The sequence below is a fragment of the Amblyomma maculatum genome, chromosome 1, assembly GCF_055883805.1.
Source record: "Amblyomma maculatum isolate TAMU_Amacu chromosome 1, ASM5588380v1, whole genome shotgun sequence".
NCBI lineage: Eukaryota > Metazoa > Arthropoda > Arachnida > Ixodida > Ixodidae > Amblyomma > Amblyomma maculatum.
In genome coordinates, this window is record NC_139344.1 from 455,715,997 (window position 1) to 455,734,850 (window position 18,854).

Genomic DNA, 18,854 nt, shown 5'->3' on the forward strand with positions numbered 1-18,854 from the left:
TTCGATTGGATGCCGATACCTGAGGGGCGTGCCCTGGATTTGGTTGGTCAGCATCTTCAGAGAGGGGCTGGACATAGGGGGTTTTTAAGGACGCTGCAGAGCACGAAATGTCGCTCTGGGCCCTGGGTAAACGGCTCATCCAGTCGCTTCTCGCTATGAACTCTTAACGCTTGTCATTTTGCTGATGTACCCTTCTTCTTCATGTAAATATTCTTGTAAATACGTTTTCTCAAAGTGCCAGTAAACCTGCTTGTACATATTTTACCAACTTCGAAGATTCAGTCCTTCTTCAACCCGGAGTCTCTGCACGCTACCAAGTGAAGGCCGGGTCGCCATAGCCCCAGCGTCACGACAGATACTGGCCGGGACGGATGCCCTTTCTCGCGACACGCTGGATAAGAACGATGTCGCTGCTTATACTTCTCATTCGATAAGCACGACGACCACGACCTTGTCGGATAGAGTGAACGTGTGCTTCTCGAAGTTGGAACATCCCGCCGAGGAGGACGACAGTGCTGACAACTCTGACAAGCGTAAAAGTTTACTTGCGCACGACGCTTTGACTGACGGGCGTGATTTGACGTCTCGTTCCCAGTCGGGTTCACGGCTTTGTTACTGAGCGTACCTCTGTTTACCGGCAACTGCTTGCGTTGTCTGTTCAGCGAGAGAAAGGCAACGTTTGGCCCATCGCAGATTGCCACTTTCATCCCCTGAATTTTTTCAACTGTCGTACTTGGACGTGCGTAGCGGCAAAGGCTCTTTCTACTCGCTGGCTGATCCGAAATGGGACCTCCACGACGCAGGACTGGAAGCTGGAGCGAATACGAACTGCTTCTTCAGGACAGCGGTGAGTCACGGCTTTCATAAATGCCTTCGCTTAAGCGTAGTTTGAAGCAGGAATACCGTTGTTAGAGCCTACCTTCGTCGAATAGCCCCTGCCTTGGATATCGTTGAAGCAAGTAACGGTTACCGGCCTTGTAGGCTCGCTGAAAAATGTTTGAGAGAATCGAGGAACATTGTAGCAAACGATCTTAAGTACCGCTATATAATCCTACGTTGAGCGCTTATCCATTGCGGCGGTAAAAGGCGCTGCGAATAGTGCACTTATAGTACTTAGCGGAGTCAATGCGGTCAGACTGCCGCGGTGGTATTGTTGTCGGCGGCTTCGAAGGCCGGCAGCGATACAAATGCTCTCGAGCGGCGTCAGCGCAGGAATGCTTTCAACTCTTTTTTATCGCCATTATGTACAAAGCGAACGCTAGCGAAGCGCCAGCAGGCGTACAAAAAAGGAGCCATTGCGGCAACACTTTGTTTGCTTGCTACTCCATAAAGTTGGGCTCCTAGCAACCGGCCTAGTTTTTGAACTTCTTCTCTTGAGCTGCGTTTTGTTCGCGCGTAAGAATGCTGTACATAATACCTGGCTAGCAAAAATGCATAGACACGTGTCGAAAAAGTTTCCCGGCTAGGTTCCCTTCGCGAACGCTTGCTTTTTATTTGGTAAATTTTTGTTTATTTTCGCGCCTTCGTTCACATGGCATACCTCCGCTGATTCTTCCAAAAGTAATGCCGTTTTGGATGCACGCTGCCAGCACGCTCTTTTTTTTATGATGTCTTCCGGAAAATGTGATGTGAGATTAGCGTGCAAATATATAACCTTAATATTTCTATAGTCCTTTGTCAGTAATGACAATGACGCGTAGGACACCGTCCACTTAAAGCAAACTGTCTCGCTCGCTGTCCGGATCTGTCTCAATCAGCAGCGTTTACATATGTGAAAAATGCATCTTTGGTGGATTTGGTGGAAGTGGGGCGCCGCGGAGCAGTGTCCAAATATCTGCTTTGTTAATTCAGAGAGGTATGACGGGAGAGCCAAGCAAATTTGCTGCAAAAGAAAAAAAAAACTCGTTTGACCCCATGGGTCACTAGTAGTCGGGCGTACTTTACCTTTACTCCAATAAGCAAAACTATCGCGTAATCCTGTAAAGGCATACTTAAGTGCCTGTTCAATTTCTTGTCCAGTCTCCTCTATATTCGTCCTCTTTTACCGCACTGCAAGCGGCACGCTGCTGTCTGGTAGTGAGCGTCACAAAAAAAAGTTACGCGATATATGGCTTGTTTCTACCAGTTCTTGGAAAACATGTGCAACGTACAGTTCTTCTCAGTGTCAATATCTTTTTATCTCGGTAGATAAAGGCAGGCGGTTCCACGGAAAGAGTAGAGCTGAATGACACCCGGACACGCAGTAAAAAAAAAAAAAAATGTTGCCTTATATGAGACGACTTACAAAATATGAGGAAGCAAGAAAAAAAATGTTTCATTTTAGAATGTTCAAAATTAAAAAAAAAAAGGGTAACTGACTTCTGAAAAATTTTATCCCTGAGCCTATATTGGAAGGTATACGGTGTACACGAGGCAAGACGCAGAAGGTTTTGAGTTTTTACGTTAATTAAATAAGTACGTTATTGAATTTTTTTTAAACTTTCCGCTCAGGGGGTAAATTATATTTGCGGAATTGGAGCTCGTCCTCCAAGCTGTACAGGTGCGGAAAAAAAAATAGAAATTGCCACAGGCGTTACAAGGCCCACCAATGGGAACCTAATAGGCGATTTCACCCATTGAAACAGCGTCCCTCCTAGATCGATCGGCCAGTGCGAGCTTTGAGGCCGGCGCAGTGAATGCGCGCATTGGGTACAGACGCGGTGGCTATCAACGTGGCCTCGCTCCAAAAGAAATCAGCAACGAGCCACCGTGCGTTCGTCTCGCGATATCTCTGGGTGATGCAATCTACGTCATAGGTGCTGTGCCAGTGTGTGAAGCTACCTAGCAGAGTTACGTCTGGGTCATTATAACGCGCGCTATATTGTTTTAAGAAAAACGTATTTCTATGCTATCTCGAGGACAAGATCCGATTCCTCAAATACAACGTGCCCTCTAAATTTAAAATGAAAAAGGTAATTATTCTATATCGTTAATTACCGAACTGACTGAAACAGTTTAGCTCTTTCCCCTTTTCCGCCGCGCCAAGGAAAAAAGTAAATATAAAGATTTTCTTTTGTCAAAAATTCTGCACCCTCTGAACAATGAAGCGCCTGGTATAGGTGCGTAGTTTCTTTTATCAACTCGAAGAGCTACACTCTTTTGCGTTACTGTGGTCAGCATTACCATTCGAGTCAGGAACCTTTGCAAAACGCCCCATGTTAATTTCAGCTTTAAGTTCATCCGCACAAAAGCTTCTATTCTTGCTGCTAATTATCTGCACGTTCTAAAATTTTAAACTTAACATTTCTGTTGTTCCCGAATGTGTCACTTCGTAAAAGTACATCTCTCATATCGTAAGGAAAAGAAACGTTCAATCGACTGAGGCTGGACGTTCAGAATTCGACAGTTTCTTCCACGCATACCGGTGAATGAGTGTTCAAGCTCTCATTTTTTATTTCCGATGTTTCTCGTTTGTCTTTGTTTTAAATCGAGTAAATCAAAACCGCAGCCGACGGCCCGACTTCAGCAGAACATGAGCAAAGCACGTATATTTCGATGCTTCTATTGCTCAAGGAAGCAGCGCTGTTTGGACATGAATCTAAGGAATTCTTGTTAAAACTTGCAATCCCTCTCGGTGAGCTTTTTCATATTAACATTTCGTTGCTTTACCGACTTCTTGGAAAGGTTCTTCGCTCGGACCTGTTAAGAACTATCAATGCAGGAAAGCTTCTCGGTCCTTGGGACGTCAAATCTCGCACTGACGCCGACGTGTTACCCGGCGAGCTACTCGAAACAAAAGCCCCCCAAACTGTCCGGCGCTGCCTGGGACGTGTGGGCGAGGCATTTGCCAAGGAGAGTGTGACCTTGTTTCCCTACTACACAAAGCAGCAAGCGCGTGCTACTTCCACCAGGTCCAATCGCTCGCTTTTTGTCCCCGATAGTGCATTCACGGAGGCACGAAACGAAAATTACCGGTCTGTGTTTGTTTTTGTTTGTTTGTGTGATTGTGACAGAAAACTGGAAGTGTAGGGTGTCCCATAAGAAAAAGATCGAGATGGCAGCCGCGTTGCCAGCTGCGCTTTAGTTTAAACTTTTATTTAGCCGTGCTAGTGGGAGACTGCCGAGAGAGTCACCGCGCATTCAATGGCGCCATAGAAGGGACCGCAAGGACTATTTTGTCACAAATCTTGTTCGCGGTAATGTTCAATTGTTCTTAATGTTCTGGCTCTTCTTACTTTCGTTACGCATAAAAAGGCGCATTGTTCGTGAGAAATTTGGGGTTTAAGGTTGCATGTTTCTTGTTTTTTTTTTTTTTTTTATCCACTTGATTCGGCCCCAGCACAATGTGGACAATATACAACTGCGAAACTTTGCACTGCGTTATTACACTGGTTTTGTGTGGATGACGTAGTAGAGTGACCTCTAAAAATGGCGGTAATTAGAGGTATGATATTAGACAATTTGGACACGAAAACATACAGTGGCAACGCAACCTGCTCATTTTCGCACCTTCAACGCTTACATAAGCCACGCTTTCAATGCTACAAGTATCTTTGCCATCAATATGCGCTATGATCTATTATTTGATACCAACCTAATTTTCTTTTTAAAGCCCTTTGGCACTCAAAATTGCAGACGCGAGATCATGTTTGCAGCATGATCATGTTTGCAGCATGAAGTATATTTGAGTTGGTGAAGTCGTCTATAGGTAGTTTCAAATAGAATCTTCTTCGCCACACTATAGTGAAGGAACGGCTGCATAATAGAGCTTAAAGGCGCTATAGGCGCCCCCTATGGGTTGGGTCACAAGGACAAAATTCGTCGGCTAACTGCTTAGTTAAGTTATTTGCATGAGGTGACACGAATATGAGAGATAAGCAAGCTGCGCGATTCAAGAAATCGACGTAATTGTGGACTGGAAACGGTAGCAGCTAACGGTCTCGCGCATTTATACAGCATTGTAATGTGATGCGGCGGTAACTAGCAGGTGCTGCAACAAGCCACTTTAAACAATCTAGCACGGGCGTTTGTCTACAGCAATTTACGGAGGAAACGGCCCCTCGCCGTGAACACCGCGTGAGCTAAGAGCTGGGCCGCAAAGTGCCAACAATGGCTCCGAGCAGGTGTGCGCGAAAGGCTGCTCGTTTAGAGTACAATAGAGAAGCGAAAGGGGGGGGGGGGGGGGGGAATAAAGTATATCACCGATGTGGAACGCCACGTCGAGCGGAGAGCTTGAACGGTCGGTTGTGTTCCTCGAACTTAAGGCTCATAAAATCCCAAGAAGTTCCTTCGCTTTTCGGCCGGCTAGGAGTGGCTTGGCAATGAACTCTGCTGATTTCTAAACCTCCTTCACGCACCTGTCGGTGGGTGGACTGAGCTTCGGTAAACTGAGGTGTTTATTTCCTTTATTGGCCAGCTGGAAAAGAGCACTTGTTATTTTTTAACCTTATTCTAAATGCGAAAGCTAGATTTTTTTTTTCCCGGTGCTCTTTGGTTTGTTCCCCCAGGGCCTCACTTGCCTCTAGATGCACTAAGAAAAGAAAGACTTTCGCGGAGGCTGACTTAATTGAACATTTCGAGTAAAGTGAATGCGTGCAGAGAGCTGCTATGCACCTTCAGCCGTCCCGCTTGTTGCGGCTGAATATTTCGGTCATCAAAACACCGCGGTGGCTCAGTGGTTTCGGCGTTCGGCTCCTCTTTCCAAGGACTCGGGTTCAAACCCGGCCCAACGGCTGCGTTTCGAGTGGCGACAAAATACAAAACTGGCAGTGTACATTGTGATCTCATCGCATTTACAGAATCTCCGTGGTCTAAGTCGATCCGGAGCCTTCCACTACGGCGTTCCTCATACTCTAAGCCAATTCAGAATTTAATACCCCACAATCCACAATCCCCCCCCCCCCCCCCAAAAAAAAAAAAAAGAATAAAAAACATCTTATGGACTGCACTTCAAGCACAAATATAATAAGTAGTCGATGGGCTGAGGAGAATCACGTGTTCTCTTCGTGGAAAGTTTTTTGTCGAGCTTTGACATCGCTTAGCATAGGGCGCTGAAATATATGGCCTCCAAAGGCCGCGCAAAGCATCATCTTCTCGTCTAATGGAGGATGTCTAGACGTCTTCGAGCTTTTGGTTTCTATATAAATTATACCAAGGTGGTCAAGTCGATCACTAGACCTGAAGAATCAATGATGCACATTAGAAAACACCTTCTGTGACTCACACCCTCCTTTTCTAGATTTCTTCGATTATAGGAATTGTGAGGGAAGGTACAGGGACAAGCCAGCTGATGGGAGACGTCGTAGTTGAGGGCTCAGGAAAGTTTCTCACACCTGCGGTTCCTTAGCGTGCTCTGACATCGCACAGTACATGGATGCCTCTCCGTTTCGCCTCCATCGAGACGCGGCCACAGGTGGTAGGGCTCGGATCCAGGTATACTCCGGTTCACTAGTCGGGAATCTTAACCACAGAACCACCACGGCAGTTATTTTCCAAAAAGCATTGTTTCCTACCTCACATCTGTTTAATTGTAAAGTTGCGATACATCGATTCCGAACTCGGATATTCTCCTGAGTCACTGAGTGCGTTTCGAGGACTCCTGATAATCACTTGCTAGCAATTTTCCTGTCATTTGCAGTGAGGTTCATAAAAATCTTATTTTGAGCTAACCTGCATAGCCACGCTCACACTATGTATCCCACATAACATGCATTAGCGCACCAAGCTATTCACGACTTCGCAAAAAAGCGCATCAGCGCACTCCATATTTAACTGATTAGAATCGTCTATCTCCCAGTGGCAGCAGCCATCTGTCCCTGAGATGAAGAAACATGAGATTTTTTGCGCCTTAAGCCCGTTAAACCAAACTAGACTAAACTTTTGGGGAGCAGGCAGCTTTTCGTCATGCCCTGCGGAAAATTTGTTTCACGCGCTTTCGCTTTAAACTGGAAGAGTGCCGGAAAGCTCAAAGCTGACTGCAGGTTAAAACTGTAAACAGAATTAGTGGCATCACAGAAGGCATCTCAGAGAGAGATAGCCCCGGCCTTGATCTCAGCAGCAGCGTTCCCATCGGCTTTGGCAAAGACAGAACGTTTCATTTCCGAGAACATTGGATGGGGAGCAAAATATGTGCTGTTCCGGTTAGTGGCTTAGTCATTCTGCATCCAGCTTGATTAACAAGCCAGTTTAGCAGAGGTCGCTACAAGCCGGTAAAATGAAGGAAATCTAAAATGAAAGTTTTGGGGACCCTTAAGCTTCGCTTTAAGAGCAGATGCGAAGCGCTTTTAATGAAGGCCCAATTTCAATGTGCGAATTTTTAAACTTTATTCCAGTTTGAATTATTTCAAAATTATTATTTTAACGTAAGTACGCATCCCAAAACACGTCAGTAGGTGCTCCTTCTGCGTGTTTAGTACAAACGAACTTTTGTAGCCTCAATATTAAAAAAAGAAACTCCGTGGCCTATGCGTTGCATTACCGTGTAGTACGCAGAGAATCAGGGTTCGAACCCAATTAATGACTAATTCATCTCGTTATTTCTAATTTCTGAAATAGCTCAAGCAGAGGCACCCTTCGCCGATTTTATCTGCATTTGACCCTGTACCCTTCCCCAATTCGTTGCATTGTTTTGTAGCGAACGCTACATTGGCCACAAACGCGATTTCGCTGTTGTGGTGCTCCGAGGAGGCACAGGGCTGTTGCCTATAGTAACCGCCGCAGCTGGCGAACGCCGCGCGCTCGCTATCTGGCTATCAAGAAGAAAGCAGATGAAGATGTTTCGTCTTTAATGCAACGACATAGCTAGACATAGCAAGTAGCGCATCTTAAATCTTCTCTAGAGTGATGATGATAGTAGGGACGATGATAGGCTAGTCAGCGGCGCATTTCGGGCGGACATGTACTCAGCATTGGACAGCATTGGATTGGACTAGATTAGATTGAAATGGATTGGGCTGGTTTTGATTGGAGAGGTTTGCATTGAATTGGACAGGATTGGATTGGATTTGACTGGAATGAACTGTTCTTGATTGGACTGGATTTGATTAGACTGGATTAGTTTGGATTACACTGGATTGGATGGAATTAGATTGGATTGTAGAGGAGTAGGCAGCCCAGTGCCAGGTACATATGCTTTCGCTGCGTATATCCTGGCTTAGCTGAGATAAGCCACGGCCAATGTTATTACTTTGAATGTGGGTTAGTTGAAATTCCCGTACAAGGTCGTGTGTTTATATTCTCATAACCCCGGTAGATAAATTAGAATTTTCGGCACGAATATTTCCAACACTCGGCGCCGACTACAACGCCGACGACTCCGAACGAGCTGTACACGCTTCGCGTGATATGTCCTAGGACTTCAACTAAACTTGAACAGGAAATGATAACCTGCGTACCGTATCGCACACCGCAGACTGTTTAGGCCCATGTAGTTGACAGTCCTGTTGAACAAGAAATTGTAACGACCGTCACAATAACAAAATAAATGAGCTTAAAACCAGTACTTTTTGGCAGGGAAGAGAATGTAAATAGAGCATATCTCGGTACCACTCACCTGTATAATTAAATAGTTATAACGTACCGAGCGCCTCGAAAAAGGCTGTGGCGACATTTTTTTAATGGACGGGAAATTATGTGCGCACCGGGGTGCTCAGATTTCACCATGCGTTTCAAGAACGTTGACTAGACCATGTTTATCCGAAACACTTCACAACGCCGTGCCTGGTAGCCGCAAAAAATTACCTGGAATTTAACTGTGGTTAACAATGGAGGGAAGCGAAAGCTTCATGTAGGCTACGCGCATTTCCAAGCTTGCATTGAACACATCGTTCAATTCTCCAAACGTAAAGTCCGTTCTTCATCGACCTCTTCGGCACGCCGCCTTTTCAGGGCCTCTTCCGAAGTGCCTTCGCGTTCCGACGGGCTACTCCAGCACAGTGTGCGTCCTCCTCCATCTCGCGCAGTTTTGTAACCTACGCAGGAGCTCGGGGCTCCTAATTATATACGTAGCGCCCCTCTAGCACCAGCTACTTCTACTTCACACTGATGTCGCCTCACGTGACCTTGACTTTGACAGTGGTCACGGGCCACTTGGTGGCCTACGTGACTATGCCTCAAAGTCACATGGCCACCACCAGGCGCAACACAGATGTTTGACCTCTAAATTTCGTGACCTTGATCTTCTCCTTGGCAGGGGTCACGGTCTACTTGGTGGCTTACGTGACTATGCCCCAAAGTCACAAGTCGACCACCAGGCTTAAGACAGAAGTTCGACCTATAAATTTCGCGACCTCGACCTTGACAGAGATCACAGCCATTTGGTGGCCTATGCCCCGAAGGCATATGGCAGCCACCAGGCTTAACACAGAAGTTTGACCTCTACATCTCCCTCAAGGTGAAAATAGTGCATACCTAACGGCTGGAACTACAGGAAACGCTTCAAACATTTCAGGTGCGCTTAAGCTCCGCTTTTATGCTTTTTCCACTTCTGTGAGAGCCCGAAGCAAAGCTGAGGGTATCAATAAAATGGTAAAGGGCGTCAAGCCTCACTGTTAATGGCTGCCGATCTCCGGCTCTCCTTTCGGATCCATTTAGCAACTAATTCGTTTATTTGTGCCCCTATTACTCTGCACATACGCTTCAGCACACGTTCGTATAAGCTACCGCATTAGGTGGAAGACCACCCGAGATGAAAATAAAGCCCCGCATTAATCGAGCCCATGCGTGCCCTAAGAGCAGCGTCTCTTACTCGGGATTCAACGATGCCGTGGGTTAGTTTCCCAATGCACCCACCCATTTCAGAAAATAAGCACTAGTTGGCAACGCCTGGAAACGGCCATTTCACGTAGTCTCGTTATGCATGACACAGTCCGCTCGATAACCAGGGCCCGTGTACGCCACTTGCCAACAATATACAGTCGAACGTCACTACTAAGCACGCCGGTGCACCAGAAATGTTGCGTCAACGAAATATTTTCTATTCCCTTTCAGCTCACCATAGAAACAAATTGAACAAGTTTCTCGCCACAATGAACCATTTTTGGGGCGCATGTTCGCATCAACGCAATTTATAGTAAAGGAGGGTATATTTAAAAATGTATCTGCCAATGAAATACGCACATATTCACTTATCTGTGCACTTCCATAAGACCGCACTGCTTTGCTTCACTAGCACCTTTCCCTTGATTCGTTATGTTCTCCAGGGACCCACACATTCAAGGATACATGAAGACGCTCATTGTTTGGTGGTGATGATGATTGGGCTGGCTACCTCTTCATAAGCCATGAAATAACGAAACGTATACCCCGCAAGTAATAGGGCCATACAAAGAACCTTTGTTTGAAGTTCTTTGTAACACTGGTAACACGCATTTTGAAGCGAAAAGCTTCACTATAGTCTAGTCAACTCCGAGTCTCGCCTCTGCTCCGTCGTTGAAAACACATATAAAGCCCCGCTTTAACCAAGCCGTATGAACGTGCTTTAGTGGCCTATAGGAGTAACGTGAATGCAAGGGTCCTGGCAGGCTGTCTGACATAACCATCGCATGTAAAACGAGAGACCCAAGTTGCCAGCTCGTGCCAGGGGACCATGGTCACGGACACGGCACACAGCGACGAGCAGTTAGAGTTGGCGTAGTATTGCTTTCGCAATAAAAGCCACAGCTGCGCATGCGCAATTCACGTGACGTCACAGGAGAGGCGCAAGTGGTCGGAGCCGCCGCTACCGCCGCAACCGCCGCCGCGACTCCGCCAGTTGACGTTTAGCCGGTGCTGCGCGCTTTCACCAGGCTGTGTTTATGTCTGTACAGAAGTGTAACGGTGATGATGATGTGGAATCGGAATAAAGTTTAATCTTATGTGATGTACGGCTGTAATCACTGTTTCACCGTGATGATAAGCCATGAAATATATAAGGTGCAACCGTGAACAACAAGGTAAGCCACAACTACTCCAAAGAAGCACTAGCTAAGGCATGGCGTCGCCGAAGCTTTTCGCTTCTGATATCCAGGCTTAACCAAGCTAGACCACAACCAGTTTCTTTTTGGGAATGTCGCATCACGCGTTCCTGGTAACACAGCATCACGCGTGCTGGATAACAATGCATCACGCGTTCTTAATAAAACTGCATCAAGCTCGCTTGATAACACTGCATTACACGTGCTTGATAACACTGCATCCTTTACCTCCAAGCAGGAGTAAGTGGCTTCCATAGGCGCTTGGAAAGACGTGGTGATTATTGGCCTTCGGCTTGAAAGCTAACTTCCTGTGCCTCCATACCTGAACTCAGCGTAGTTGAGCTGCCGTCCCTCCGGTGTTTCCAGTGTGATAATGCGTGCTTCTGTCATGGACACTATCGTCGGCTTGCCTTTCCGAGCCGACTGAAATTGGCGCGACCATACTTGTCTTCTTGGTTGAAACGTGCGAAAATAACTTGAAGTACTTGAAGGGTGATCTGCGCTGCGGTGGTTTTCGAAGGTATTGCATCAATCCACTTTATCTCAGCATCAGCGAACACAAAACTTACCAGCTATTTTGGTTTTCGGGCCCTTTGACGGGAAGCACAAAAATCTATATGCAACCTGTTTCATGTTTTGTTGTTCGGCTGACATGGAGACGGAACTGCAGCAGCCGCCATGGGCAAGCATCGTATACTTAGAGGACCACTTTAAACCACACTTCGATGTCTCTATTGAGCCCAGGATACCAAAACACGCCTGCGTTGTGCGCTTCATGAAACTGACGCTTGGATGACAATCATGTAGTGGCATGCAATGCCGCGCCATCGCTGACAAGGCAAATTCTAATCGACTGAGGCAAGTGCGTCATCCAAATTGCTACTGAAAGCTATAGACGGTTATATGCTTTCTGCGTGGCAACTCTCAACACGAGTAAGCGAGGAGTTTCATTGATACAATCATTTTGTGTTTGACATTATACCGGTGCAATAACCGCTGTATAGTATTGCTAGTAGAGTCCAAGCTGCAACATCGACGGCGCCGCAATTTCTGGAAAGCGAGGCCGATTTACACAGTCGCATCGAAATGTTGCCTTTTTTACATCAAATACCGCCATCTTCTATGTGCCCAAGAGGTACGAGATAAGTGGCGGAAAAGAGTACGTCGAATCGAATTCTTTAAGACGAATAGGACAGGTGAAGGGGCTATACAGTTGGTTTCACCTGTTTCAGAGTGAGCGGTGATAAATATTCTTATGCGCGTTGTCTTTAGTCCGCAACGACTCTAAGATGTATTTGAACACAAGTTTCTTTTTTTTTTCTACCACTTGTCTAGGTTTTGATATCACAAGACAGCAAACTATTTCACACGTTCCAAGAAAAGTGCCATATGTGGCAATCCCTCATTGTTTAGTCATCAATTGCTGCTATTGAATCGTTCGTTCTCGCTGCTGTTTTCCTTCAGTGCTCCGTCTTTCGAGCTCTCTTCGTTTATGAAATCTGACATCACGCGATCATTTGGCCACGAACACATTGGAGTAACTTTCGTTTCTTGGACAACTATAGAGAAGCCATCATGTTTTGTCCCACACGAAAGCACGAGAGAACGGCAAGCTCTGCGTGACAAGCAAGATTACAATCTATATCAATGATGAAGGAGCGCTCGTGTTTTCAATGACAGTCGCCTCTTGTTATTCTAGAGCACGCGCGCGCTGTCGCGTGTACAACGGAAGACGGTTATCCCATGAAGCCACGTAAGATACTCTGGCATCTGCTGTAAATCACCTTAATCTCGAAACGAGTTCACGAGATGTGGTGCCATTGCTTTCGCCGTCCGTCGGAGCCTAGAGAAGCTCCGGTGAGGAAACGTCGTGGGCGTCTTGAAGACGCCGTGCGCAACGAGTGACAGCCTCGAAGATAAGAGGCTTGTTTTCGAGACTCGAATTTGCCGATATGAGGGCACGTGTGCATGCTGGTGCTGGTTTGTACACAGGAGATGCCGGCCAACGCGCCGCGCGCCCACTCGGCATCGACAACACATCGCTGCGGCCCTATACCTTGCATACCTGCATTGTCTGATGCACAGCTTCCTGTAAAGAAAGATCGTCGAAATTATCATTTTCTAGGCAATAATTGTATGCAAATTACCCCAGTTGAAATGGCGGCTCAAGACTGCCCACCAGTTCTTCGTATCATGCGTACGGCAGCTGGCTAACTGGTCGATTCAATAACTGCCGCTGCCGCTTTTTATTTTCTTTTTGCTCAGACATGTTTTGCGATACAATTGCTCATTACCAAGTACTCCTCACACCCATAACTACGGTGCAAAGGACAGGATAATTATCGAGTATCCAAGTGCGCTTCGCTGAAAGCGGCCACTCAAATTCACATATCTAAACTCATACGTTTACTGCTAGAGCAAATCAAATTTATGGTTTGGTTTGGTATGTGGGGTTTAACATCCCAAAGCGACTCAGGCTATGAGAGACGCCGTAGTGGAGGACTCCGGAAATTTCGACCACCTGGGGTTCTTTAACGTGCACTGACATCGCACAGCACACGGGCGCCTTGCTTTTCGCCTCCATCAAAAAGAGGCCGCCGATGCCGGGATTCGATCCCGCGTCCTTGGGAACAGTGGTCGAGCACCCTAACCACTACGCCACCCCGGCGGGGTAAATCAAATTTATGAAGCGAAAGATGAAGCGAAAGAATGGACGTAGCACGATGCATTGTGGAGTATTTAGTAAACACTGCCGAGCACCAGCATAGGAAGCCTCGCGGCGACGTCCACGACGCTGCGGTTCTGGCGCTGGCGTTTATAGACAGCTGCTAGAAACTTGCGCTCTTTTTATTTTCTTTGCGCCTACACACGCGGGACCCGTGGTATTTAGGTTTGTGCAGCTGGCCCGATCAAGCTGTGACATAATGCCGGAAAATGCGATCTGGGTCATGCCTGGAGGGATTATGCACGATAGCGCTCTTTGAGCCTCGTTTACGCAGACTCGATGGATGGCAGCAAATGAGGCAAAATTTATGGCCGGCTCTTCGATGCCGCTGTTCGCTGAAGCCTCTCGACAGCCTTTTTTCTTCTTGTGTTCTAGTACCCGTCATTATTTGAGGTCCCGTTTCATTACCTAGAACCATGCAGCTCGTTGTGAGCGGTCTGCGCAGTATGGAAAGAAGCGCGGGGGAAATGTTGGCAAATTATCCTGCTGTATAGAAGAAAAAATCTGCGAATAGCTATATTCATACTAAGTTAAAATGTTTTATCGTAAGAGAGTCGTGTTTGGTTACGCTTTAGACAATGAGAACACGGTCGAAAATTGGCGAGAGGTTCTCGTCTGGAGAATATAGAAATAGTACGATGCAAGTGTTTCTTTTTTTGGGTGGCAGCAGTAAAGAAAACAAAAAAAACATGGGAGCACTTAATTAGGCCTCCTCACGTGAAGAAATGCAAAAGCATTACTCTTCTGTTCCTTGCCTGTCTGCGCGAGTGTGTCCACACTTCTAAAGTGTTGTGTTGTCCGTGTTTCTACTAACGCCTGATCATGCAGTGGCGCCATCTACATTGAGCTGTTATGACATCAAACACTGTAAGCATGACTGATTGTGAGCAATAATGACTAACCATGACCTTGACTAACCATGACAATCACTGTGACTGATATAATTATAAGTATCGTGATTATTTTTCACTTCGTTAATGATCTCTGGATGATTGACGGGTGCGAAAGAGGTTTTCTGTTCACAATTTTGGTCACACTTTGTGATCATACTTTCTGGTCACACGAAGGATGAGGCAATTCAATTTTCTATTTAATATTCACGGACGTGCACACATGCATAGTAATTCGAATGGACGGGACGCGTTGATTCTTTATACTGGAGCTGCCGCAAGTGAAAAGCAGGACACTCACAATGTTGATAGAACAATAATTACTTATGCACTTCTTGGAGTATTTATCAGTCGAGAGGCAGAGTGCCACACGGAGCTGGGGAAGCGAGCGGACTTGAACATTTTTGTCTTTTTAGGCGAGCATCAGGCTTGTCATTCCTCGATCTGTCCTGTTTTTTTAAAGTGTATCAATCACCTTATAGGTACCCTATCGTTTGCGTTAGTTGAGCAATGATAACAATGAGCTGTGTCGATACTATATTGAAATATCTGCTCAGAAGAGCTCCGTCAACGATTTGCAGAATCGATGGAAAAAAAAAGAAGAAAGGGCTTCGGAAGAAATTAGGTAAAAGTAATGTGCTGTGCGCAAGTCGTCATGCACACTGCGAACATCCGGTTGTCGGCTGTATACATCCTTGGGATAGTGGACTGGGATTTATAAATTTATTTTCATAAGAGGAAAGGCCATATCTCACCGTGTGCGCCTTTTCCAGCTGGGCGAGATTTTTTATAAGTTGTTGTTTTTTTTCTGCCCTGTGTCAAATTAGTGTGAAAAATTTGCCATCATCTGCAGAATGGGGCCACTTTGCGTGTCATCCCTCGTCTCGTTTTTGATGTCGAGAACTAAAGACTTTTAGTTGTACATAGTTGTACTTGTTTAGCAGTTCGACCCGAATTCATAATTCAGCGAAACTTCCACTGTCTGTGCACCTGAAGCATCCACTCTTAAGAAGGCCCCCTATACCTCCATCCTCCGAAAGCTTGCATCAAGACACTAATCCAAGATGGGGACGGAAATGACCACAGCAATGTCAAACGCAATGACGATGTAAGAGGGCGATCAGTGTGAAAGTGAAATATAAAGCTGATATTGGTAATGCAGATTAGTCGCATCATATGAGTCATGATTATTTTAAGCAATTAGCCAATTTCCTGTAAACAGAAAAGCATATAAGCTTGTTACCTTAGAACAACTGTGTAGGCCGTAAATTAATAGTCGTGGCTCTCTTGTACTTATGTACATGACATTTAACGCGATAGCGTTTGGCCCCGATCTCCGGAATACCAAGCGTTGGCGTTGTGAACGAAACTTTATGTGCATCCCTCCAAAAGTTGGTGGTTTATAATTGACATGAGCGCTTTCTGAGTGGACGGTGGGTTATATGGCTTCAAGAGGTCACGCAGGCATTTTCTCATAATATGGTAAAGCTGATTACAGTACCATAATGAGTGTGCCAGGTTATAAATACACTAATTGAGCTACTAGTGATTAGACGAGCCGAACAGGGCATGTTTGCTAAAGAGGATTACTAAGAGAATACAGAAACAGTATAACTGTTAAGGCTAATTAGTTGTACATATAATCATTGGCCTTCAAAGTATTCACACATGTTCACATCTTGCATATGATATTATTCTGCAAGCATAACTTTCTAATGGCAAACCAGCAACTGTTCAATTCCGCACCGTTAGCGACGCAGCAAACGGTGTGCAATCTAGTCCTGCCCTCTGCGACTGCATTTCAATTTAGGTGAAATAAGGGCTCGTCCGTTCTATGGTGCCCGTAAGTAAATGTTAAACTTCATCAGGTCGTACAAATTACTTCGGAGCCGTCGATTACAGCGCTTTTTAGGTCCCCCTTATAGGTCTGCATGTTTAGGACATTAAATCCCACACGTTACGCCCCCTACCATGTTTTTTTAGGCATAACTACATTTCGATACCATACCTAACAACTCTGAGCATGGTCGTATAACTATTACTGAAAACCTAACGCCCCGCCGGGGTGGCGCAGTGTTTACGGCGCTCGAAGACTGTTCCCAAGGGCGTGGGATCGAATCCTGTCCTCGGCGGCCGCTTTCGATGGAGGCGAAAAGCAAGGCGCCCGAGTGCTGTGCGATGTCAGTGCACGTTAAGAATCCAAGTGGTCGAAATTTCCGGAGTCCTCCACTACGGCGTCTCTCATAGCCTGAGTCGCGTTCGGACGTTAAACCCCACAAACCAACCTACTTAAAAACTAACAGCTCTGGTAGCTTCCTACGACAGTTTTTTACTGTCTTTTGTTTCGAGTTTCTGGCATATGATTTATGGTGCCGAAGTAATTCAGGCTATGAATGATGCCCTAGTGGTGGCTTCCAGATATTTTCCACCATCTGGGGTTCTTTGATGTGCGCTGACATCACACAGCACACAAGCGCCTTGCGTTTCGCCGTCATAAAAACGCAGCCGCCATGACCTTCATCGAACTACAGTCGCCTGACTAGGCAGTCGAGTGCTCCAAACACTGAGCCACCAAGCTGGGTACTCCGTTGTTTCCGTACCCAAGTAAACATGTATCATTTTCGATATAAATTCCCATCGCATTTTGCAAATAACATTTTGCTCCAAGGACATAAGCAAGAAAGCGTCTTTTTTTTTTTCTTTCACAAGAACTGTTCGCTATAATACCGTATACACTCAGTAATAAGCACCTTCTTCGTCACCTTTCATTTAGGTCGGGCTGATGTAAACAAACCTCCTATCACATTTTAATAATTTAGTTTACTTTTTTTACCGCAATCTACTGACATTCGAATGTATGCAATTTTTTATGTTAGTGGGTGCGGCTAACTAAATCTTATTTCAGATTACAGTTAGCAAACGTGTGTGCCTGTGTGTGGTAGAGAAGGTGAGAGTAAACGTTATTAATATAATGTAATAACGCGGGTGGTTCACACAAGTTAATACGACTACATTTTTTGCAAAGGATGAGCTAGCACGTCAATGCTTGATAAACCTTTTTTATCGTTTTTATCGTTCACCTGCTACAGGTGACGTATTGAGGATATATACGGTCTAAATCTTCTGAAAGTCCAGAACAAATGAAAACCTTTTAGCTCTTTGCCCAGCAAAGAAAGCCAGTTTGTCAATAGGACGTTGTTATCAGCCCAACAAAGCGAGGCAGCGATTTCACAAGCGTGGCTTGTCAGCAGCGTTGAACTTGCTTGTAGGGGACAATGAACTCGCTTATTTGTTTCCTTTTTTATAATCAGCGAATTGTTTTCTGTATTCCTGTCGCGGTGCATGATCGTCGAAGATGCGGTCTTGATCTCAGCTGTGGTGGACGCCTTTGATGAAGGCGAAACACAAAGCGCCCGTGTGGTGTACGATGTCGGTTCTCGTTAAATAACCCGAGCTGGTTGAAATCAACAACGAACCTTTCCCCTCGGCGTCAGTCATAGCTTATTTTGATATGTGATGTTAAATCCCTTATACCGTATGTATGATACCATCAAAACGGCGAGTATAGTAGCATGCCCTGTGCCCATCATAAACATTCATTCACTTATCTTCACGACGGAAGGGAAGTAATGTCTGTATTTTTTCCTCACATTAGATCAGGCTGCATTTTCTAAATGAGTAATGTGAACGTTCTGTCACGCCATTACACTCCGACGCTACATTTCCTAACAATTGCGATGATTACAGTTACTGAGGGTGTTCTCAATTCCAAACAAGAGAAACTGTATTTATTGCAACTAGAAAATTCAGCCGCCTAGAGCATTTTCCCGCGCATTTAGATCGCATAGTACCTCCACATCTAAAAGCGGCCACCTCATTAGGGATTAAAACCGCGTCCTTGGATTTAATAGCCGAACTCCCCATAACCACTGAGCCATCGTGGCGAAGCCATCCTGGTGAGGCTTTAAATTTCCTACGATCGGTAAGCCAGTAGTGGAGTGCTTCATCTTTGCGAGGAACAGCCAGGAGAGGCTGCCAAATTTGCAAGGCCCCTTTTTCACGCCCGAAAAAGTTTGCAATCCCTTAACATTCAGGGCTTGCAGGCATGGTGCTAGCGCACACGGTGGACACACACTGCGGGTAGGCGGACGTGACAAACGCATGGTACACTAGCACCATACCTGAATTCGTTCACCAGCTAGCCCAGTTAACAGTATTGACATTCAGGGCTTGAACCCAGAATTTAAGACGAAACTGAATTTACGCGTTAGGCCGGGCCAACGCGTACAAAATTTTGGTGTCGGCACA

The 18,854-nt window shown here is 45.8% G+C and overlaps 1 protein-coding gene across 1 annotated transcript in view; it reads left to right on the plus strand.

Moving 5' to 3' along the window:
• The first annotated feature begins 360 nt into the window (after positions 1–360).
• Positions 361–18,854, plus strand: part of LOC146209717 (prestin-like) — a 235,849-nt gene continuing 217,355 nt past the window's right edge. Inside the window, exon 1 of the mRNA XM_084603110.1 lies at positions 361–847. Within this exon, the coding sequence (XP_084459236.1) occupies positions 784–847 (64 nt within the window). The 5' untranslated portion in view covers positions 361–783. The remainder of the gene's footprint in view (positions 848–18,854) is intronic.